The sequence below is a fragment of the Rhynchophorus ferrugineus genome, unplaced genomic scaffold (genome assembly GCF_030347505.1).
Source record: "Rhynchophorus ferrugineus isolate W39M unplaced genomic scaffold, kcgeb_rfMv2 rfM569, whole genome shotgun sequence".
NCBI lineage: Eukaryota > Metazoa > Arthropoda > Insecta > Coleoptera > Curculionidae > Rhynchophorus > Rhynchophorus ferrugineus.
In genome coordinates, this window is record NW_027473146.1 from 25,001 (window position 1) to 50,615 (window position 25,615).

At 42.7% G+C, this 25,615-nt stretch overlaps 4 protein-coding genes and 1 non-coding gene across 5 annotated transcripts in view; all 5 read left to right on the plus strand.

Moving 5' to 3' along the window:
* The window catches only part of LOC143206167 (histone H2B), a 32,935-nt gene extending 17,546 nt beyond the window's left edge, over positions 1-15,389 (plus strand). The window contains exon 2 of the mRNA XM_076419013.1: positions 14,853-15,389. Within this exon, the coding sequence (XP_076275128.1) occupies positions 14,918-15,289 (372 nt within the window). The 5' untranslated portion in view covers positions 14,853-14,917 and the 3' untranslated portion in view covers positions 15,290-15,389. The remainder of the gene's footprint in view (positions 1-14,852) is intronic.
* LOC143206169 (histone H2B) overlaps positions 1-15,389 on the plus strand; it is a 32,929-nt gene extending 17,540 nt beyond the window's left edge. Inside the window, exon 2 of the mRNA XM_076419014.1 lies at positions 14,853-15,389. The gene's annotated coding sequence lies outside the window, so the exon portion shown is untranslated. The remainder of the gene's footprint in view (positions 1-14,852) is intronic.
* LOC143206166 (histone H2B) lies at positions 11,814-12,185 on the plus strand. Its single transcript, XM_076419012.1, has one exon. The coding sequence runs from the start codon at positions 11,814-11,816 to the stop codon at positions 12,183-12,185; it is 372 nt and encodes a 123-aa protein (XP_076275127.1).
* Positions 15,390-20,253: 4,864 nt separating the features above from the next.
* LOC143206164 (histone H2B) lies at positions 20,254-20,625 on the plus strand. Its single transcript, XM_076419010.1, has one exon. It carries the CDS (start codon positions 20,254-20,256, stop codon positions 20,623-20,625), a length of 372 nt encoding a protein of 123 aa, XP_076275125.1.
* Positions 20,626-23,518: 2,893 nt separating this feature from the next.
* Positions 23,519-25,508, plus strand: LOC143206173 (small subunit ribosomal RNA). The gene has a single exon (XR_013008171.1). It is a non-coding gene; the product is annotated as a small subunit ribosomal RNA (ribosomal RNA).
* Positions 25,509-25,615: the final 107 nt, after the last annotated feature.

The following is a 25,615-nucleotide window of genomic DNA, read 5'->3' on the forward strand; positions in this document are numbered from 1 at the left end:
GGCGAATAGAGAGGATGTCAATCTTTTCTATTCGCCTTTTTATTTGTCTAAATTCGTTCTTGGGAACATTTTCCGTACATAAATATATCGCATTGATATACATCGACGACGCATTTATGTATGCATGTATAAATAACAAAGGCGAATAGAGAGGATGTCAATCTTTTCTATTCGCCTTTTTATTTGTCTAAATTCGTTCTTGGGAACATTTTCCGTACATAAATATATCGCATTGATATACATCGACGATGCATTTATGTATGCCTGTATAAATAACAAAGGCGAATAGAGAGGATGTCAATCTTTTCTATTCGCCTTTTTATTTGTCTAAATTCGTTCTTGGGAACATTTTCCGTACATAAATATATCGCATTGATATACATCGACGACGCATTTATGTATGCATGTATAAATAACAAAGGCGAATAGAGAGGATGTCAATCCTTTCTATTCGCCTTTTTATTTGTCTAAATTCGTTCTTGGGAACATTTTCCGTACATAAATATATCGCATTGATATACATCGATGATACATTTATGTATGCTTGTATAAATAACAAAGGCGAATAGAGAGGATGTCAATCCTTTCTATTCGCCTTTTTATTTGTCTAAATTCGTTCTTGGGAACATTTTCCGTACATAAATATATCGCATTGATATACATCGATGATACATTTATGTATGCTTGTATAAATAACAAAGGCGAATAGAGAGGATGTCAATCTTTTCTATTCGCCTTTTTATTTGTCTAAATTCGTTCTTGGGAACATTTTCCGTACAAAAATATATCGCATTGATATACATCGACGATGCATTTATGTATGCCTGTATAAATAACAAAGGCGAATAGAGAGGATGTCAATATTTTCTATTCGCCTTTTTATTTGTCTAAATTCGTTCTTGGGAACATTTTCCGTACATAAATATATCGCATTGATATACATCGACGATGCATTTATGTATGCCTGTATAAATAACAAAGGCGAATAGAGAGGATGTCAATCTTTTCTATTCGCCTTTTTATTTGTCTAAATTCGTTCTTGGGAACATTTTCCGTACATAAGTATATTGCATATAATATGCGTATGTATATAAAGACAAATACAAGGGATGTAAATCTCTTTTATTTTGCTAAATTCGTTTTACAGAACGTTGTGTAAACTTAAGGATATCATTCATCTTAACCGATAAGCACCTAGCCTATACTCTTTTTGTATTCTATTATCATGTTTGGAAACATTTTCTTACGATTTCCAGAATTAAATTCACTATTTTAATTCGGAACATTGTCTTAAATGTACGTTCAGTTCGAAGACGAACCACAAGATACGTTTATAAGTTATACCTTATGAGACTATTAAATATACAGTTTTCAGACCTAATGCGATGAACTATCAAAAAACAATTAAAAAACATCGCCCCGTGCGGAAATTGAATTGGAGACTAATTCCATTCATCTGAATTCGATCATTACCCGCATTGTACTTCTAGAGCCCGTTCGGTCCGATGGCGAATAAAATCCGCGTTTCAGTATATCATATGCGGTTAAACGGTGAGGCCAGTTACAACTGCATTAAAACCTCCGATGTATACCTGAATATAGCGGGAGGACGCCCGCATAATTTGACGAACCTTCAAGTGCACCTACTTATGAGGGACCATATAATACCAATTCGACATGACGAGAATTCAGAGCCAAATCGATATCACATGGCAACTATATTTGGTTCTAATGAAATGAAGGATCAACGAACATGAAGACATGCTCATCAATCACAGATACATGGAATTCTGTATCGTCGCAACCGATAATACGTACAACCTTCGATTGGAATGAATTAATCAAAAAAATTGGACGAAAATAGTTTAGACATTCAGAAAACTGACAATTAGGTAAAACTGTAAAACCTGCTTTAAATAGAAACCACATTAATCAAAAAAGGTCATGCATTGTAATACGATTAGTTACGAAAGTAGCCTAACCTTTGGACCATTTTGAATTTTAACTTATCGAGATATCGTTCGCGGGTAAACGGCGGGACTAACTACCACCGCCTTGACAACCGCAGCCTATGCCCGAACAAATCAGGAAGGCGCGTGCATGGATTAACGAGATTCCCACTGTCCTTATCTAAAATTTTACGCAATACTGCCGCGACGGAACCGAACAGGCGCTCGGAGACCCGTACGTGAACCGTCCCCGATACTTACGCAGGAAAGACCAGCTCGGAGCTTTAACAAGCACCAGAGCCATAGACAGATAGTCTACATTTCAAAATGTCCATATACTTACGCAGGAAAGACCAGCTCAGCAGATCGCGTTCGGATCCGTTCAGAGAAGGATCGAGATGCCGAGCGCGGGTAAACGGCGGGACTAACTACCACCGCCTTGACAACCGCAGCCTATGCCCGAACATATCAGGAAGGCGCGTGCATGGATTAACGAGATTCCCACTGTCCTTATCTAAAATTTTACGCAATACTGCCGCGACGGAACCGAACAGGCGCTCGGAGACCCGTACGTGAACCGTTCCCGATACTTACGCAGGAAAGACCAGCTCGGAGCTTTAACAAGCACCAGAGCCATAGACAGATAGTCTACATTTCAAAATGTCCATATACTTACGCAGGAAAGACCAGCTCAGCAGATCGCGTTCGGATCCGTTCAGAGAAGGATCGAGATGCCGAGCGCGGGTAAACGGCGGGACTAACTACCACCAACTTGACAACCGCAGCCTATGCCCGAACATATCAGGAAGGCGCGTGCATGGATTAACGAGATTCCCACTGTCCTTATCTAAAATTTTACGCAATACGGCCGCGACGGAACCGAACAGGCGCTCGGAGACCCGTACGTGAACCGTCCCCGATACTTACGCAGGAAAGACCAGCTCGGAGCTTTAACAAGCACCAGAGCCATAGACAGATAGTCTACATTTCAAAATGTCCATATACTTACGCAGGAAAGACCAGCTCAGACCTTTAACAAGCACCAGAGCCATAGACTCATGGTCTACATTTCAAAATGTCCCTAACTAAGATCGCGTTCGGATCCGTTCAGAGAAGGATCGAGATGCCGAGCGCGGGTAAACGGCGGGACTAACTACCACCACCTTGACAACCGCAGCCTATGCCCGAACATATCAGGAAGGCGCGTGCATGGATTAACGAGATTCCCACTGTCCTTATCTAAAATTTTACGCAATACGGCCGCGACGGAACCGAACAGGCGCTCGGAGACCCGTACGTGAACCGTCCCCGATACTTACGCAGGAAAGACCAGCTCGGAGCTTTAACAAGCACCAGAGCCATAGACAGATAGTCTACATTTCAAAATGTCCATATACTTACGCAGGAAAGACCAGCTCAGCAGATCGCGTTCGGATCCGTTCAGAGAAGGATCGAGATGCCGAGCGCGGGTAAACGGCGGGACTAACTACCACCACCTTGACAACCGCAGCCTATGCCCGAACATATCAGGAAGGCGCGTGCATGGATTAACGAGATTCCCACTGTCCTTATCTAAAATTTTACGCAATACGGCCGCGACGGAACCGAACAGGCGCTCGGAGACCCGTACGTGAACCGTCCCCGATACTTACGCAGGAAAGACCAGCTCGGAGCTTTAACAAGCACCAGAGCCATAGACAGATAGTCTACATTTCAAAATGTCCATATACTTACGCAGGAAAGACCAGCTCAGCAGATCGCGTTCGGATCCGTTCAGAGAAGGATCGAGATGCCGAGCGCGGGTAAACGGCGGGACTAACTACCACCACCTTGACAACCGCAGCCTATGCCCGAACATATCAGGAAGGCGCGTGCATGGATTAACGAGATTCCCACTGTCCTTATCTAAAATTTTACGCAATACGGCCGCGACGGAACCGAACAGGCGCTCGGAGACCCGTACGTGAACCGTCCCCGATACTTACGCAGGAAAGACCAGCTCGGAGCTTTAACAAGCACCAGAGCCATAGACAGATAGTCTACATTTCAAAATGTCCATATACTTACGCAGGAAAGACCAGCTCAGACCTTTAACAAGCACCAGAGCCATAGACTCATGGTCTACATTTCAAAATGTCCCTAACTAAGATCGCGTTCGGATCCGTTCAGAGAAGGATCGAGATGCCGAGCGCGGGTAAACGGCGGGACTAACTACCACCACCTTGACAACCGCAGCCTATGCCCGAACATATCAGGAAGGCGCGTGCATGGATTAACGAGATTCCCACTGTCCTTATCTAAAATTTTACGTAATACGGCCGCGACGGAACCGAACAGGCGCTCGGAGACCCGTACGTGAACCGTCCCCGATACTTACGCAGGAAAGACCAGCTCGGAGCTTTAACAAGCACCAGAGCCATAGACAGATAGTCTACATTTCAAAATGTCCATATACTTACGCAGGAAAGACCAGCTCAGACCTTTAACAAGCACCTGAGCCATAGACTCATGGTCTACATTTCAAAATGTCCCTAACTAAGATCGCGTTCGGATCCGTTCAGAGAAGGATCGAGATGCCGAGCGCGGGTAAACGGCGGGACTAACTACCACCACCTTGACAACCGCAGCCTATGCCCGAACATATCAGGAAGGCGCGTGCATGGATTAACGAGATTCCCACTGTCCTTATCTAAAATTTTACGCAATACGGCCGCGACGGAACCGAACAGGCGCTCGGAGACCCGTACGTGAACCGTCCCCGATACTTACGCAGGAAAGACCAGCTCGGAGCTTTAACAAGCACCAGAGCCATAGACAGATAGTCTACATTTCAAAATGTCCATATACTTACGTAGGAAAGACCAGCTCAGACCTTTAACAAGCACCAGAGCCATAGACTCATGGTCTACAATTCAAAATGTCCCTAACTAAGATCGCGTTCGGATCCGTTCAGAGAAGGATCGAGATGCCGAGCGCGGGTAAACGGCGGGACTAACTACCACCACCTTGACAACCGCAGCCTATGCCCGAACATATCAGGAAGGCGCGTGCATGGATTAACGAGATTCCCACTGTCCTTATCTAAAATTTTACGCAATACTGCCGCGACGGAACCGAACAGGCGCTCGGAGACCCGTACGTGAACCGTTCCCGATACTTACGCAGGAAAGACCAGCTCGGAGCTTTAACAAGCACCAGAGCCATAGACAGATAGTCTACATTTCAAAATGTCCATATACTTACGCAGGAAAGACCAGCTCAGACCTTTAACAAGCACCAGAGCCATAGACTCATGGTCTACATTTCAAAATGTCCCTAACTAAGATCGCGTTCGGATCCGTTCAGAGAAGGATCGAGATGCCGAGCGCGGGTAAACGGCGGGACTAACTACCACCACCTTGACAACCGCAGCCTATGCCCGAACATATCAGGAAGGCGCGTGCATGGATTAACGAGATTCCCACTGTCCTTATCTAAAATTTTACGCAATACGGCCGCGACGGAACCGAACAGGCGCTCGGAGACCCGTACGTGAACCGTCCCCGATACTTACGCAGGAAAGACCAGCTCGGAGCTTTAACAAGCACCAGAGCCATAGACAGATAGTCTACATTTCAAAATGTCCATATACTTACGTAGGAAAGACCAGCTCAGACCTTTAACAAGCACCAGAGCCATAGACTCATGGTCTACAATTCAAAATGTCCCTAACTAAGATCGCGTTCGGATCCGTTCAGAGAAGGATCGAGATGCCGAGCGCGGGTAAACGGCGGGACTAACTACCACCACCTTGACAACCGCAGCCTATGCCCGAACATATCAGGAAGGCGCGTGCATGGATTAACGAGATTCCCACTGTCCTTATCTAAAATTTTACGCAATACTGCCACGACGGAACCGAACAGGCGCTCGGAGACCCGTACGTGAACCGTTCCCGATACTTACGCAGGAAAGACCAGCTCGGAGCTTTAACAAGCACCAGAGCCATAGACAGATAGTCTACATTTCAAAATGTCCATATACTTACGCAGGAAAGACCAGCTCAGACCTTTAACAAGCACCAGAGCCATAGACTCATGGTCTACATTTCAAAATGTCCCTAACTAAGATCGCGTTCGGATCCGTTCAGAGAAGGATCGAGATGCCGAGCGCGGGTAAACGGCGGGACTAACTACCACCACCTTGACAACCGCAGCCTATGCCCGAACATATCAGGAAGGCGCGTGCATGGATTAACGAGATTCCCACTGTCCTTATCTAAAATTTTACGTAATACGGCCGCGACGGAACCGAACAGGCGCTCGGAGACCCGTACGTGAACCGTCCCCGATACTTACGCAGGAAAGACCAGCTCGGAGCTTTAACAAGCACCAGAGCCATAGACAGATAGTCTACATTTCAAAATGTCCATATACTTACGCAGGAAAGACCAGCTCAGCTAAGATCGCGTTCGGATCCGTTCAGAGAAGGATCGAGATGCCGAGCGCGGGTAAACGGCGGGACTAACTACCACCACCTTGACAACCGCAGCCTATGCCCGAACATATCAGGAAGGCGCGTGCATGGATTAACGAGATTCCCACTGTCCTTATCTAAAATTTTACGCAATACTGCCGCGACGGAACCGAACAGGCGCTCGGAGACCCGTACGTGAACCGTCCCCGATACTTACGCAGGAAAGACCAGCTCGGAGCTTTAACAAGCACCAGAGCCATAGACAGATAGTCTACATTTCAAAATGTCCATATACTTACGCAGGAAAGACCAGCTCAGACCTTTAACAAGCACCAGAGCCATAGACTCATGGTCTACATTTCAAAATGTCCCTAACTAAGATCGCGTTCGGATCCGTTCAGAGAAGGATCGAGATGCCGAGCGCGGGTAAACGGCGGGACTAACTACCACCACCTTGACAACCGCAGCCTATGCCCGAACATATCAGGAAGGCGCGTGCATGGATTAACGAGATTCCCACTGTCCTTATCTAAAATTTTACGCAATACGGCCGCGACGGAACCGAACAGGCGCTCGGAGACCCGTACGTGAACCGTCCCCGATACTTACGCAGGAAAGACCAGCTCGGAGCTTTAACAAGCACCAGAGCCATAGACAGATAGTCTACATTTCAAAATGTCCATATACTTACGCAGGAAAGACCAGCTCAGACCTTTAACAAGCACCAGAGCCATAGACTCATGGTCTACAATTCAAAATGTCCCTAACTAAGATCGCGTTCGGATCCGTTCAGAGAAGGATCGAGATGCCGAGCGCGGGTAAACGGCGGGACTAACTACCACCACCTTGACAACCGCAGCCTATGCCCGAACATATCAGGAAGGCGCGTGCATGGATTAACGAGATTCCCACTGTCCTTATCTAAAATTTTACGCAATACTGCCGCGACGGAACCGAACAGGCGCTCGGAGACCCGTACGTGAACCGTTCCCGATACTTACGCAGGAAAGACCAGCTCGGAGCTTTAACAAGCACCAGAGCCATAGACAGATAGTCTACATTTCAAAATGTCCATATACTTACGCAGGAAAGACCAGCTCAGACCTTTAACAAGCACCAGAGCCATAGACTCATGGTCTACATTTCAAAATGTCCCTAACTAAGATCGCGTTCGGATCCGTTCAGAGAAGGATCGAGATGCCGAGCGCGGGTAAACGGCGGGACTAACTACCACCACCTTGACAACCGCAGCCTATGCCCGAACATATCAGGAAGGCGCGTGCATGGATTAACGAGATTCCCACTGTCCTTATCTAAAATTTTACGTAATACGGCCGCGACGGAACCGAACAGGCGCTCGGAGACCCGTACGTGAACCGTCCCCGATACTTACGCAGGAAAGACCAGCTCGGAGCTTTAACAAGCACCAGAGCCATAGACAGATAGTCTACATTTCAAAATGTCCATATACTTACGCAGGAAAGACCAGCTCAGACCTTTAACAAGCACCTGAGCCATAGACTCATGGTCTACATTTCAAAATGTCCCTAACTAAGATCGCGTTCGGATCCGTTCAGAGAAGGATCGAGATGCCGAGCGCGGGTAAACGGCGGGACTAACTACCACCACCTTGACAACCGCAGCCTATGCCCGAACATATCAGGAAGGCGCGTGCATGGATTAACGAGATTCCCACTGTCCTTATCTAAAATTTTACGCAATACTGCCGCGACGGAACCGAACAGGCGCTCGGAGACCCGTACGTGAACCGTCCCCGATACTTACGCAGGAAAGACCAGCTCGGAGCTTTAACAAGCACCAGAGCCATAGACAGATAGTCTACATTTCAAAATGTCCATATACTTACGCAGGAAAGACCAGCTCAGCAGATCGCGTTCGGATCCGTTCAGAGAAGGATCGAGATGCCGAGCGCGGGTAAACGGCGGGACTAACTACCACCACCTTGACAACCGCAGCCTATGCCCGAACATATCAGGAAGGCGCGTGCATGGATTAACGAGATTCCCACTGTCCTTATCTAAAATTTTACGCAATACTGCCGCGACGGAACCGAACAGGCGCTCGGAGACCCGTACGTGAACCGTCCCCGATACTTACGCAGGAAAGACCAGCTCGGAGTTTTAACAAGCACCAGAGCCATAGACAGATAGTCTACATTTCAAAATGTCCATATACTTACGCAGGAAAGACCAGCTCAGCAGATCGCGTTCGCATCCGTTCAGAGAAGGATCGAGATGCCGAGCGCGGGTAAACGGCGGGACTAACTACCACCGCCTTGACAACCGCAGCCTATGCCCGAACATATCAGGAAGGCGCGTGCATGGATTAACGAGATTCCTACTGCCCCCCTAACTTCTCTCCGCTTGGGGAGTAGGACTTGCTAGGACTACTGTTTCAGCGATAGTCCTAATCATAGAGAAAGACAAATAATGCTCATCTTGTAGTGTGGAAAATTGGCAAACTCATAGTAGCAATGGTCCCAGGGTGCTTTGTCCATTCCACCACTCGGACACGGCCAGTTCCGTCAACTCTGCCAAGACTCCCTAACCTAAAACATTAAAAATCATAACTAGACTATTGATATTCCGATGGGAGGATGATTGGCATTAGGAATGATTGAACAATATGAAACACAATCACGAAGTTACTGCACCGTCCTACGGGGTCGCTATCTCAATAGACCTCATACCTTGCAAATCAAACATATAAGTCATCTAACTAATAAACTTCGAGCAGATAAGTCTAATATAAACAAATGTAGTATTCAACATATCCGAAAGTACTTAAGCAAAGGTAGAATCCTGGCCTGTTGGCGTTCGGTCATCAAGTGCAGAGGAACCGCAGGTTGATGCGGATAGCTTCGGACATGTGATTTCCAGATTGATCACGGTCGGCTCTACCAGTTCTGTCAGGGGAACTGGACACGGATAACCTAAAAAATACAAAAAATGTAAATACACCGCTGGTATCTTAATTGGAAGGTGACTAGCAACAAAATAAAATGAAATAAAAGTGGTTAAACAATATCAAAACATATCTACGGCGTCAAATTCACCCTGAAATAATACAAAATATTCATACAAAAGTACAATCTAGTGACACAGATGGTGTCCGACATAACCTCCAAGTGGTGCGAGGGGGTAAAACAAACAAGTCACAGGTCGACAAATCACATAAGATCGGTCTAATCCATAAGAAAACCTAAAAACACAACAATAACAAAATAAAATAAACAAAACGTTTAAACAGAACGAAGACATAACCTCCAATGCGTGTACGTCAATTCTAATGAATGAGAGACGAAAACAATATCCAACGACATAAAGTAGAGAAAGAAATCAGGCGGCGCGCGCCATCTAGCGAGAACCAAGACAATCAAAGAATAGGATTTTCAAATATAGAGAAGCGTAAAATTGTCAAGAATATCATTAAAAATCTTTGAAAATTGTATTATATTATATTCTATTCTATTCTAAATTAATGATATAAATAGAATATGATATAAAATATCCTTAGCTAAGCATCAGAATTCACCCACAGTCGAAACAAAGGAAGAGATATATTCACATCAAGGAAGGCTCTTCGAAACAATCTAACCTAAATTGCAATAACAACAATAAGTAACCTATGATAAATCACTAGATTAACAAACATATACATACATAAACGGCACTCTCACCTAGATTTCAAACTTACTCAAAAATGCTAATTATATAAGGCAATACAGGTCATCACGGATAATCCTCAAAGGAAGTGCACATCCGAGAGGATGTCAAGGGGCAAGTCAGTAACTGTGTATAACCGCAGCAACTCGGAATAAGCGAAAGATTGTTGCATGGAATATATAAACATCTTCAAACTAACATCCGGTCAAATCTCTCAATGTCATTTAGTTGCTCACTAAAAGCAACAATATCATTCAATTACCTTAAAGGTAACCATACGAAGTAACTAATTGGTACCCTATAGTCAATAAATAGACACTTACTGTATAAACTACCCTAATGAAAAGAAATACATGGGTTGACTGTCATGCATGGCCTTCCTACGGAGACAGTCATCGTACCAATGCATCCAAGTGGGGTGTTGGTCCAACAGTAAGGACATGATCATTAAACTAAAAATTCACAATATAGAATTAGTAGGTAGTGAATCGGATCGACAATTATAAATAATAAACGCATATATAGCTGGAGACCACCAAATCCAGTCGCAACAATAAATGACAGTCTATCATAACTCGTCGCACAATTATGTTCCATAGTAATCTCCAAACGATGACACGGCACTAATAGTCGGTCCGAAACGATAAATTAAAGCAACTTTCATCTCATTTTCAATTGATCACATCAAATTCTAAGAACAAATAACATAACCTCATAAATACAGCTGACATGTACCGGTTCGATATACAGAAATCCTAATCTTTGCAAATCCGATCATAACAATTAGGAAATAATTAATGAAATGAATGAGAAATTAGAAAGATACGATATCGATACAATAAAATGGATATTGTTCAATACTCTCATTAAGAAGAGACTGCATGCACGAAGATTCAGAGAAAGGTATTGTCAAAAGTATTGCGATCTATAAAATATCGTCGTAACTCTGTCGTATATCACAAAACCTCTCAAAATTAAAACTTATGCCTGTTATTTTACTACTTAAGCTAAAATAATAAAATTCTCTTTTTCAGCTGTCTTGGTGGTCCTGAAAAGGACCGATATTTGATGATAAAATAGGTTACATTCGTTTTATTTAGTTTTGCTATCTGTCTTTTTAGGTAACAATACAGCTTGGATATTTGGCAGAACGCCGCCCTGGGCTATAGTAACTCCGGATAGGAGTTTGTTCAATTCTTCGTCGTTTCTGATGGCCAATTGCAAATGCCTAGGGATAATCCTGGTTTTCTTGTTATCTCTAGCGGCGTTACCCGCCAATTCGAGAACCTCGGCTGCCAGATATTCCATTACGGCAGCTAAGTAGACGGGAGCACCGGCCCCTACGCGTTCGGCATAATTCCCTTTCCTTAAAAGTCTGTGAATACGACCGACAGGGAATTGTAATCCCGCTCGGTTAGAACGAGACTTCGCCTTTCCCTTCACTTTTCCGCCTTTACCACGTCCGGACATTTTACTATCGATTGCTTCTAGAACTCGCTCGCCTTAGAGTTGAAATCTGTACTAAAACTGTCAACATACTAGCAACGAATTTTGTTCGTAAGCCGAACGCATGATCTCGTACGCGACCAATGAAAGGCTAACTCAGATAATAGGCGGGGCTTAGGAGTGTATTTAAGGAGCCTATAAATTCTAAGGATTCCTGAAATTTGTTTTAGTCTAGTACTTTTCGTGGTTCCTTTAATATCGTAATATTTATTTCGAAATGCCTCCGAAAACAAGCGGTAAGGCGGCCAAAAAGGCCGGTAAGGCTCAGAAAAATATCTCCAAAAGTGACAAGAAAAAGAAACGCAAGAGGAAGGAAAGCTACGCGATCTACATTTACAAAGTTTTAAAGCAAGTTCATCCCGATACGGGTATCTCCAGCAAGGCCATGTCGATCATGAATTCTTTCGTGAACGATATATTCGAAAGGATAGCCGCCGAAGCGTCCCGTCTCGCTCATTACAATAAAAGATCTACTATCACAAGCAGAGAAATCCAAACTGCCGTGCGATTATTGCTGCCCGGTGAATTGGCTAAGCACGCCGTTAGTGAAGGTACCAAAGCCGTCACTAAATATACCAGTTCTAAGTAAACCATAAGCCTTGAATATCATAAAGGAGAAAACGGTTCTTTTCAGAGCCACAATTTAGATAAATAAAAAAAGAAATAATCTTAAAAAAATTAATTTTATATATTATACAGCTGTAGTATCCAATATTGAAATACAAATTTTGTTATCAACAGTATATTATTATTCTTTGGTTATTAGTGATTACATTATTTTTTCTTTAGTTTTTAAAAACAATGCGTATAAGTACACCGACTGTTATTAATTACTAACATGTAGTCGAATATAACTCTGAGATAAAAATCCATAACTCTTTTAGTGGTTTATATAAATATCGATAAAAGAATATTAATTGAATTATCTTCTTTTTCTTTGATTAAATTTAGGTGGTTCTGAAAAGAACCGTTTTTTTTTTGTTGCAAAATACGACTATAAGTAGAGTATTATAAATGATAGAAAATAAAGTTTAGGCACGTTCGCCTCTGATACGTCTGGCTAGCTGAATATCCTTGGGCATGATGGTTACTCGCTTTGCATGTATCGCACATAAATTAGTATCCTCAAAAAGGCCAACTAAATAAGCTTCGCTGGCCTCTTGTAAAGCCATTACCGCCGAACTTTGAAAACGTAAATCGGTCTTGAAATCTTGAGCGATTTCGCGAACCAATCGTTGAAAAGGTAATTTCCTAATCAATAATTCGGTGCTCTTTTGATAACGACGAATCTCCCGCAAAGCGACCGTCCCAGGTCGGTAGCGATGTGGTTTCTTAACGCCACCGGTAGCTGGAGCGCTTTTCCTGGCCGCTTTGGTAGCCAATTGTTTCCTAGGAGCTTTACCTCCTGTTGATTTTCGCGCAGTTTGCTTGGTACGAGCCATATTTTTAAAATAGAGGTAATGAGAAAAATTAACAAACGCAAACGACGGCGACCCCTTTCGGACTGATTCGGTCATAAAATCAGAGAGTCCTTTTTATAACATGTTATCTAATCTGATTGGTCCGTTTTGTGCCAGTGGGCGGAACTCAATCCTAAGTCTACAAAACCGGGCTGATTGAATGTAATCGACAACAGTTGTCCGTAGCACTCGTGTTGTGAGCGCGCTACTTATTCGGGATCATTTATTTTTTTTGTATTAGGTTCGATAAAAGATGACCGGCAGAGGTAAAGGTGGTAAAGGTTTGGGAAAAGGAGGAGCCAAGCGGCATCGTAAAGTGCTTCGTGATAATATCCAAGGTATTACGAAGCCCGCCATTAGAAGATTGGCTAGACGAGGCGGCGTAAAACGTATATCTGGTCTGATTTACGAAGAGACCAGAGGTGTTTTAAAAGTGTTTTTGGAAAACGTCATCAGAGATGCCGTTACATATACCGAACACGCCAAAAGAAAAACCGTTACCGCAATGGATGTAGTATACGCCTTGAAACGTCAAGGACGTACATTATACGGGTTTGGAGGTTAAGTCACATTTTATTCGCGAACTAACGTGAAATGTGACCCTCAAAATTAATTTTAGAAAAATTAAACAACGGTTCTTTTCAGAACCACAAATTTATCGATATTTAAAAAACGGAAGCTCTATTAGGATTTAAGGATAATCTTTCAATCATTACAATCATCATAATTTTATTTAAAATAATAATTTAAGTATAACTGGCCCTAATTATTTGAGGGTTTGGATTCCAAAACTCTATACTTAATAAATAGACCGCCCCTTAAATTCATCGTTAATTACATAGATTATATACAAGGCGCGATGTTATAATACGGTTCGATTTTACTAAAGGAGAACCGCTAGAAATAAATCCTTCATATTATTTCGACTTAATTGTTGTTTAATAAAACGATAATTATTGGTATTGGAATGTCTCTTAATTTATCTTACACACCCAAAAAACAATCTTTAAAGTACTTAAACTGTTTATTAGAATATTTTAAATAATTAGTAAGTGCAAGTCATAATATGAGTTTTAATTTTAAGTTCTTTTTTTGTTTTATTATTTTGGTGGTCCTGAAAAGGACCGATAGTTAAAAGGTTTTTGTACGACACAAAAACCCTAAGGCTCATGTAACTTATTTGGTTTTACTATCTGTTTTTTTCGGTAACAATACGGCCTGGATGTTTGGTAGAACGCCGCCCTGGGCTATAGTAACACCGGAGAGGAGTTTGTTCAGTTCTTCGTCATTTCTGATGGCCAATTGTAAATGCCTAGGGATAATCCTTGTTTTCTTGTTGTCTCTAGCGGCGTTACCTGCCAACTCGAGAACTTCGGCCGCCAAATATTCCATTACGGCAGCTAAGTAGACGGGAGCACCGGCCCCTACGCGTTCGGCATAATTTCCTTTCCTTAAAAGCCGGTGAATACGGCCAACAGGAAATTGTAATCCCGCTCGGTTGGAACGAGATTTCGCCTTTCCCTTCACTTTTCCACCCTTACCACGTCCAGACATTGTATTGCTAACTTTTTTAAACTAAAAATAACCGAAAAACTAATGGCGACAACGCTCACGTCCTTTCGACAACGAATGAACAACTGGCAGTGAACTGTCCAGCGAATAGCTTTTATTCGGCAACTTCTCAAAACACTAGTACGTTTCCTACTCGACCAATCAGAGCTTTCTACGACATAACGCCAAGAATGGGCGGAGCTTAGAAGTGTAGCGTCATTTATCAAATAATTAAACGACTATAGGTATATTTCGGTTTAGTCTTTTATCTTTTGCTGTATGGGTAGGTCGCGAATCTCATTCGTTTAAAATGCCACCGAAGACAAGCGGTAAAGCGGCAAAAAAGGCTGGAAAAGCCCAGAAAAACATTTCTAAGAGCGATAAGAAAAAGAAGCGTAGGAGGAAGGAAAGCTACGCGATTTACATATACAAAGTTTTAAAGCAGGTTCATCCCGATACGGGTATTTCCAGCAAGGCCATGTCGATTATGAATTCTTTCGTGAACGATATATTCGAAAGGATAGCCGCCGAAGCGTCGCGCCTCGCCCATTACAATAAAAGATCGACCATCACGAGCAGAGAAATCCAAACCGCCGTTAGGTTATTGTTACCCGGTGAATTGGCTAAGCATGCCGTTAGCGAAGGTACCAAAGCTGTCACTAAATATACCAGTTCTAAGTAAACGAAATATATTATTTTGAAGGTGATCATAATAATATGAAGGGTGGAAAACGGCTCTTTTCAGAGCCCCAAAATGTTTAAAGAAGAAAAAAAGAAATAAACTATTGTTAAGAAGATAGGATATATACGAAGTCAAATAAATTAAAATATAGTAATCGTTCATAAAAATGTTAAAATATCCAGAAAAAAATATTTTATTTTATATATTCATTCCTTTACGGTAACATAATAACAGTATATGTGATACCCCTTTCTTATCGTGATATAAACTTCAAGTCAATCCAGCAGGTGTTCACACCTTATTACTAAGGATTCCTCAATATTCACAATATATTTGTGAGCATAATATTCTAAATTCAATTCACAAATATTATAACTAAAGCGTCATATAAACGGAAAAAATATCAATGTCTCTTTTTTCTAATAGAAGTTGGTGGTTCTGAGAAGAACCTTTTTTTTTCATATAAATACAAAAAACGACCTTAATATAGGACAGCCGTAGCATTTATGCACGTTCGCCTCTAATGCGTCTGGCTAATTGAATGTCCTTAGGCATGATAGTTACTCGTTTAGCATGGATCGCACACAAATTGGTGTCTTCAAAGAGACCAACCAAATAGGCCTCGCTAGCTTCTTGCAAAGCCATCACTGCCGAACTTTGGAAACGTAAATCGGTCTTGAAATCCTGAGCGATTTCGCGAACCAATCGTTGGAAAGGCAATTTCCTAATCAATAATTCGGTACTCTTCTGATAGCGTCGGATTTCTCTTAGAGCGACCGTACCGGGTCTGTAACGATGCGGTTTTTTAACACCACCGGTAGCGGGAGCGCTTTTCCTGGCTGCTTTAGTAGCCAATTGTTTTCTGGGAGCCTTACCTCCGGTTGATTTTCGAGCAGTTTGCTTGGTACGAGCCATCGTCTAAACGGGTCTGACTTCAAACGTGTAGGAAGAATTACAAGCGCAAGCACCAACGAACTTTTGGAAACTGATCGAAGGTGTCAAAGAAATCTCCCTTTTTAATAATGTGTGAAGATATTCTGATTGGTCCGGCTAGCATCTGTGGGCGGGACCCGATTCGAACTCAACAAAACCCATGGTAGGATTTGAAATTGAAATAGTTACCCGTAGTATTCGAGGTGTACGCTGCACAATTCGATTATAAATTTGCTTTCTTTTAATACTAAATTGAATAAATCATGACGGGCAGAGGTAAAGGTGGTAAAGGTTTGGGAAAAGGAGGCGCTAAGCGGCATCGTAAAGTGCTTCGTGATAATATCCAAGGTATTACGAAACCCGCCATCAGAAGATTGGCTAGGCGGGGTGGAGTTAAACGTATATCCGGTCTAATTTATGAAGAAACCAGAGGTGTATTAAAAGTATTTTTGGAAAACGTTATCAGAGACGCCGTCACTTATACCGAACACGCCAAAAGGAAAACCGTTACTGCCATGGATGTAGTATACGCCCTCAAACGCCAAGGACGAACCCTATACGGATTTGGCGGTTAAATAAAGTATTATATATGCTGACCAATTAAAACAGAACAACGTATCTATTCAACTAAAGAAAACAACGGTTCTTTTCAGAGCCACAAATTTACTAGCATAAAAAAAGAAATTTATTATTCGAAAATGGACTAAGATGACGTTAAATTTTATTAAATATCTGCTCCTTTCATCTAAGATTTACTTGTAAAGTAACAAATATACTGCATTATAATAGACGATCGTAATATAAAAAGATAGATAAAGTTTAAAATAAGATTTCATAATAAATGTTAGGTTAATGACAAGAATGTAAATGATGGTGAACAATCGAATACCGAATCTTCGTTGAAGCTTTAATATAGTTTTCCTTTAGAGAGAAAATACTCCGAGATAAACTTCGCGTCGATGAGCTTGGAGAATCCTTAAGATTTCAAAGAAGGTACGGTAGTTCTACGCACGTATGTATGGAGATCGCGTTCCATGTATTTATTGACTTTAGATAACTATTTATGAAAACAGATTTCAACTAAAGAAGCAAAATATACTATAATATATATGAGCATTGTATCGATACAGAAGGGTTTGACACGATATTCTTATAGACGTCTCGATATCGTTGCTCACCCGATACGTTCGATTGTAACCCAGAGTTCGGATGGTGTTAAGAAACCGTTAAATAAGAAGTATATTAGTATAGGATCGGTTAATTTTCATGTCATTGTTTTCTTACAGTTAATTCGACAACGGTACGTTTCGATATAGATTCGTTTTGGACAACGAACAATCTGTACCGCATCAATTAGGAATAATATGTCTCGTTTCTCCAATAATAGCATTAGATCTGTACGGAATTGCATTTATATCAAAAGACGATATATCGGGGGACGTAGATTTGAAAAGATATATTTTCATAGTTATAACCGAAAGTCTATAACTCGAATGTAAATTGGTAGTTTCGACGGAATCGAGAGCAACGCTTGATTTTGTGCTTCCTTCTAAGACGATAGTCAACGTAAAATTTATTGGTAAAGTTTGCTACTTCTACTACGTTTTATCTTTTAACGCCTCGAACATAAATCGTATGATATTCTAAAGGATTTATGTATTTAATATGAGAAATAAGTAAACGGTTCCAAGCTCGATGAACGTTTCGACGAAGCCGGAATATGGAACGTCGTTCGCGCTCGACCGTTCAGTCCTCCGTTCGGCTCATATCATATAGGGTACGCATTAAATGAGAGCGACCGCCAGACAGTTAAAATACGCGAACGAGAAGCATACGCACGTACGTAACTTTGTCAAACGAATCGTGATTAGAACGTTCTTATAAGAAAATTAAGAAATTATATCAGAATGTCGGACGTCGATATTAGCGGACAAGCGGTTTCTCCTTCGTCGAATCAAGGGAGTGGAGGAAATTCCGCCGCCGTTGTTAACGCATCGTCAACAGGCACACCGGCCGGGTCGAATTCATCTTCGGTGTCGGCTACGGGAGCCGCATCAGCTACAGCCGGTAGCGCAGGTTCGTCTGCAGGAGGGAAGAAAGAAAAATCCACTTCGAGCAAGGCGAAGAGTTCTAAATCGAAAGTTAGTCATCCTCCGATCGCTGATATGGTAACGAGTGCAATTAAAGGATTGAAAGAGAAAGGCGGAACTTCCTTCAGAGCTATTAAAAAATACATAGCGGCCAATTACAAAGTGGATGCTGACAAATTATCGCCCTTTATAAAGAAATATATAAAGACGTGGATCGCTTCGGGTGTTTTGGTACAAACGAAGGGCAAAGGAGCTTCCGGATCATTTAAATTAGCGGCTTCGGCACGTAAAGCAGGAGGTACGACAGCCGCAGGTACGAAGAAAAGAAAAACGGCCACTGCCAAAACCGGACAGAAAAATAAACGAAAACCAGTAGGAGGTGCCGCGACAGCTACGACAGCCGGTGGTAAAAAAGCGTCTGCCAAAAAAACCTCAGAGAAAACGGAAAAAAAGACGACCGCCGCCTCCGCCTCAACTAAGAAAACCACAGCTAAAAGTAAGAAAGGTGAATCTGCAACTTTGGCCGAGAAAAAAGCTTCTGCCAAAAAAGCCGTCGAAAAGAAAACAGGAAAGAAATCTACCGCCGCCACGACTACGTCCGCTTCCAATGCCGCCGCTAATAGTTCATCTTCGAAAGCAGCAAAAAGCAACACGGCCGCAAGATCCCCGAAATCGCCTTCCAAAGCGAAAAAATCTAATAAAGCCGGACCTACGAAAAAGCCCAAGGCGCCTAAACCGAAAAGTGCTAAGACGACGACCTCAACTGTTCGTGTTGCCGCTGGTGAAGGTGCGAAAACTAAAAAACCAGTATCACCAAAGAAAAAGAAATAAAACTATTTCTACTACGTATGACGATATATTAAACAGGCGACACATTTCATCGTCAGATCAAGAAGACACGGAGTTGAAAATTACAAATATCCCGACACTCCTGGACGTGCTACGACTTCCCTAAAAAATACGTTCGTCCAAGACCGTATTTTTTTAATAGAAAAAAAAACGGTTCTTTTCAGAACCACAATATAACTTTATAAAAGAAAGAATATTTATATAATTTATTTATTATCTTATTATTACTTAAATGATTATTTTCTAGATAGAGCCGTAACTAATTAGGGAACCGATCGATCGATACTCTAAAACAGTAATAAAGGAATATTCAGTACAGATCAGATTATTTATAAATTTTCTAGTTAATATTTATTCTTTAATAAGAACGCGTATTCTAACTTCTTTTTTATACGATTTTGTTGGCCCTGAAAAGGACCGATATTAAAGGGCGTATGCAAAACTTTAAACGGTTTGCGTTATCTATTTGGTTTTGCTGTCTGTCTTTTTAGGCAATAATACTGCTTGAATGTTAGGCAAGACGCCGCCCTGGGCAATAGTAACGCCAGATAACAGTTTATTCAATTCCTCGTCGTTTCTGATGGCCAATTGTAAATGCCTAGGGATAATCCTTGTTTTCTTGTTGTCTCTAGCGGCGTTACCCGCCAACTCGAGAACTTCGGCCGCCAGATATTCCATTACGGCAGCTAAGTAAACGGGAGCACCGGCCCCTACGCGTTCGGCATAATTTCCTTTCCTTAGAAGTCGGTGAATACGACCGACAGGAAATTGTAATCCCGCACGATTGGAACGAGACTTCGCCTTTCCCTTCACTTTTCCGCCTTTACCACGTCCGGACATGTTAATCTCGATCGTTGTTAGATACTGCTCACCTTTAAATCAAAAACGGTACTGGAAATTTCTTACAGATCGGCCTGGAATTTTGTCCGCGAGCCAAACTCGTTATATCATACGCGACCAATCAGACTCTAACTCGGGCTATGGGCGGGGCTTAGAAGTGTTCCTTCGAATGTTATAAGTTCTAGAATTAAAGGCATTTTTTTAGTTAAGTACTCTTTGAGGTACGTGAGACGTCGGGATTTTTATTTCGAAATGCCACCGAAGACAAGCGGTAAGGCGGCCAAGAAAGCCGGAAAAGCCCAGAAAAATATCTCTAAGAGCGACAAGAAAAAGAAGCGCAGGAGGAAGGAAAGCTATGCGATTTACATATACAAAGTTTTAAAGCAGGTTCATCCCGATACGGGTATCTCCAGCAAGGCCATGTCGATCATGAATTCTTTCGTGAACGATATATTCGAAAGGATAGCCGCCGAAGCGTCGCGTCTCGCCCATTACAATAAGAGATCAACGATCACGAGCAGAGAAATCCAAACCGCCGTTAGGTTATTGTTACCCGGTGAGTTGGCTAAGCACGCCGTTAGCGAAGGTACCAAAGCAGTCACCAAATATACCAGTTCTAAGTAAATTAATTCACATACCTATGTGTGTTTCAATATACTACTTACCTGCAAAATCGGTTCTTTTCAGAACCACAATTGGATATACATTTTAAAAAATGAAATGTTAAACAGTAGCTGACATTTTATAAAAACAGAATTTTCAGATATATATATATATATTGTAGTTATTGTATTGAATTATATTATATCATTATAATCTGTTATATAGTAAGTATATAGAATAAGTTTTGTAAAAATGGTACGGCCCGAGATTGTTATTTAAAAATAAGGTAAAGTATTTCTGGAGTGACTTCGAAAATATGTGTATTCATTTTTATTACGTTTATGACTATATGATAATTAATTTATTTTTCCTAACTGTGGCTAATTGTGGATTGTGGCTAATTTCTACACGATAAGTATTAATCACGGGAACGTCTCGAAATGAACAAATAGGAACTGTAATTAATCAAGAATTTAGAATGGAACTATCGTCCTAATATAATGAGGATCGTCAAAGAGAAGATACTTTTTTTTTCGTTTACTAGGTTGACCTTGCTTGGGGACAGTGGAACTCAGTGGAAAATCGCTGATGGTGGGTGAGGAGGATAGGCCTGTGGTCAGAATCGATATCTTGGAGTACTTGCAGGTCAGAGGCTTGATTCGAATTTTGATAGATAAAAAAGTCAATTATTGTCGGTCGATTGGAGGAGTAGTGAGTTGGTTCGCTTGGAGCAATAAGCCCAAGTTCCAACTCATCTATTATCCCGGCCGATAGTAATTCTTCCAATAGCTGTGTGGTTGATGGCGTTGAAAATGGCCTGAAAATCTCCTTGGTCATCTGAATATGTTCCGAAGAGTATTTCGCCAATGGAGATCGGGTTCGTGTTCTAGTGGAATCCAGACCAGCCAGACGACTGTTATCTTGAGTTCCCCGTACATGAGTGGGGGGAGGAATTGGTCTTTTGGGTTTGGTTGTTTTTGGAGTAGGTCGGCACTTGCATCCCGAGTAATTTGCGGTGTATGGTTCTCAACAGTTGGTGCATTTCGGCGGGGAATTTCTGTCTTTGGGACTTGACGTAGGCCGGAGTGGCTTTACAGTTGGCCGATGAATGACCGTAGAATTGGCAGTTAAAACGTTGAACGCGCCTGCCGTTGCCGCGCTGGGCTTGGACTTTTACCACCTGATTCATTAGGCGGTCGACCGCGAAGATACGGCGTTCCTCTCGAGGAACCGACCAACATGGATTGGATTGAAACCGAGCTTCATGAGCGCGGTTCGGACTTCGAGTTACCATTACGTCGAGAGAGAAATATAATATATTAGCTGACCCCGCAGACACTCCGTACCCTGTACTCAATGGATAAATAAAGGATTCATTCTATCAAATTCTTCGTTCAAATCACTTTCGAATCATCCTTAGGAACATTCTGATATCGGAAAACCTTATCCGTAGTCGATAAACGATATCTAACGGATGAATTATAGAAAATGGCCAATAAGCGGCAAATATCCGATCGTAAGGGTGCACCATCGTTTCGGCGAATCATTCTTTTGGAATCTTACGTTCTACAAGCAAAACATTTATTCATAGGTATATACCGATAATAACGAACGGGCCGACGTAACAACCTAAAATGTCCTGAAATACGTGAGAACAGTTTTACTCCGATCGCCGTATCGATATGTGACAGTATCCATCCTATGAAGGATCTTTACATTCTACTAGCATAATTTTATGGATCGGAATTTTCCGACTTTTAAAGAACGTGATCGGCAGTCTAGAAACGGCCTGAGGACGTATTAACACGAGAGGTTAAAATTATTGCTTTAGAAGTTCACGTTGTCTAAAGCTAAAGTTTATTCATCGGAACATTCCGATAATAACGAGAACGGGCAGACGTAAAAACGAAAAATTTGCGCAACGTCCGTATAAACGATCTGTTCTAAAACACCCATACATTTCCGATAGCTGGCGAGAGACCCGCGCTTAAATCGTGTGCGCTTCTACGTGGGGCGATACGAGAGACGGATACGACGGGTCGGGTCGACCGGCGCTGTGACACTTTTACCGAGTGGCTTTTGATCAGCGAAGGTGGTATTACATATTATATGTTAATATATAAGATCCGAACCGTATTTTTTTATTTATCTAAATAAAAAGCGTATTTCGTCGTGTTATTATATATTCGTAACGCTCTCGCGATTTTGTATCGTCGTTTCGTTGTTCTTCCTGGTCGGTTTTTTTCGATATATCGGGAAGCGTACGACGACGACGACGGTATCACTGCGAGATCGCGAATTCGGCGGGAACATTCGGCTTCGTTAGAAGAAGATGATCCACGATTCATATGCGATTGGAATTATTATTTTTATGGACGTATCGGTTTTTCATCGGAACGTTCATAAAACAGCAACACATTTTGCGATAGCTCTCTGCTCTCCGAGCGAGAATAAAATAAAAAATCACGAAACGTTTCTCGTACGAGGTTTCCTTGTCGCTTTATATATTTCTATCTAGCGAAGGGTTCGGAGAGAATGTTTTTCGAGGTCTTATAAACGCCGAACGATATTTTGCGGCATCCAATTTTCGACGTAGTCGACGATCGTCGTCGATAATCGAGATAATTGGGTGCCTAGTCGATCGGTTGTGTATAAAAAAAACAAAAGATGTGTCTAAGATGATGATATCGTTTTGTTTTATTAGACAACTAATATTAAAATGTAAGAGCGTGGCGCCTCGGACCGGTTTTTCCGTCGTCTAGGCGCGCTATCATGCACCTCCTTTTTATTAGTCGTCGATATATATTATATATCGTCGTCTTACGCACACGTTTCTTTATAAGTCAAACTTATAAAATAAACTGTGTCTGTATTTGTTTTATCTGCTTCGTGTCGATAAAATAATAAGAACAGTTCCCTGGTTGATCCTGCCAGTAGTCATATGCTTGTCTCAAAGATTAAGCCATGCATGTCTCAGTACATACCGAATTAAGGTGAAACCGCGAAAGGCTCATTAAATCAGTTATGGTTCCTTAGATCGTACCCACAATTACTTGGATAACTGTGGTAATTCTAGAGCTAATACATGCAAACAGAGCTCCGACCAGAGATGGAAGGAGTGCTTTTATTAGATCAAAACCAATCGGTTTCGGGTTCGCGCTCGTCATCGTACAACTTGGTGACTCTGAATAACTTTAAGCTGATCGCACGGTCTCGCACCGGCGACACATCTTTCAAATGTCTGCCTTATCAACTGTCGATGGTAGGTTCTGCGCCTACCATGGTCGTAACGGGTAACGGGGAATCAGGGTTCGATTCCGGAGAGGGAGCCTGAGAAACGGCTACCACATCCAAGGAAGGCAGCAGGCGCGCAAATTACCCACTCCCGGCACGGGGAGGTAGTGACGAAAAATAACGATACGGGACTCATCCGAGGCCCCGTAATCGGAATGAGTACACTCTAAACCCTTTAACGAGGATCAATTGGAGGGCCAGTCTGGTGCCAGCAGCCGCGGTAATTCCAGCTCCAATAGCGTATATTAAAGTTGTTGCGGTTAAAAAGCTCGTAGTCGAATTTGTGTCTCGCGCCGCCGGTTCATCGTTCGCGGTGTTAACTGGCGTGTTTTTCGCGAGACGTCCTGCCGGTGGGCTTAGTCGTGTCGCGTCGCCGTCGCGCGTGCGTTTCGGCGTGCGTGTTGTGCGCGTCGTGGTTACGACGGCCCAACTCAATCCTGCCGCGGTGCTCTTTACTGAGTGTCGAGGTGGGCCGGCACGTTTACTTTGAACAAATTAGAGTGCTCAAAGCAGGCTAAAATTTCGCTCTGAATACTGTATGCATGGAATAATGGAATAGGACCTCGGTTCTATTTTGTTGGTTTTCGGAACCCCGAGGTAATGATTAATAGGAACGGATGGGGGCATTCGTATTGCGACGTTAGAGGTGAAATTCTTGGATCGTCGCAAGACGAACAGAAGCGAAAGCATTTGCCAAAAACGCTTTCATTGATCAAGAACGAAAGTTAGAGGTTCGAAGGCGATCAGATACCGCCCTAGTTCTAACCTTAAACGATGCCAGCTAGCGATCCGTCGACGTTCCCTAATATGACTCGACGGGCAGCTTCCGGGAAACCAAAGCTTTTGGGTTCCGGGGGAAGTATGGTTGCAAAGCTGAAACTTAAAGGAATTGACGGAAGGGCACCACCAGGAGTGGAGCCTGCGGCTTAATTTGACTCAACACGGGAAACCTCACCAGGCCCGGACACCGGAAGGATTGACAGATTGAGAGCTCTTTCTTGATTCGGTGGGTGGTGGTGCATGGCCGTTCTTAGTTGGTGGAGCGATTTGTCTGGTTAATTCCGATAACGAACGAGACTCTAGCCTGCTAACTAGGCGCTTTTTGACATCCTAAAGGCCCGCCGGCCGCGTTGCTTTCGGGTTTCGCGGTTCGTGCGCGGTTTTTACTGTCGGCGTACAAACTATTCTTCTTAGAGGGACAGGCGGCTTCTAGCCGCACGAGATTGAGCAATAACAGGTCTGTGATGCCCTTAGATGTTCTGGGCCGCACGCGCGCTACACTGAAGGAATCAGCGTGTCTTCCCTGGCCGAGCGGCCCGGGTAACCCGCTGAACCTCCTTCGTGCTAGGGATTGGGGCTTGCAATTGTTCCCCATGAACGAGGAATTCCCAGTAAGCGCGAGTCATAAGCTCGCGTTGATTACGTCCCTGCCCTTTGTACACACCGCCCGTCGCTACTACCGATTGAATGATTTAGTGAGGTCTTCGGATCGACACGCGATGGCGTTTCGGCGTCGTCGATGTGTAGGAAAAGATGACCAAACTTGATCATTTAGAGGAAGTAAAAGTCGTAACAAGGTTTCCGTAGGTGAACCTGCGGAAGGATCATTACAGTGTGTTGTTATGCCTATATATATATAATAGGTAAACGTACAAGTCTGTAAAAATCATTGTCGAACGTTAAAGAGCCATCTACGAAGTTCGGAAGTTCCGATCGA

Coding starts and splice junctions, on each gene's coding strand:
- LOC143206166 (XM_076419012.1), top strand. CDS start 11,814: ATGCCTCCGAAAACAAGCGGTAAGGCGGCCAAAAAGGCCGGTAAGGCT.
- LOC143206164 (XM_076419010.1), top strand. CDS start 20,254: ATGCCACCGAAGACAAGCGGTAAGGCGGCCAAGAAAGCCGGAAAAGCC.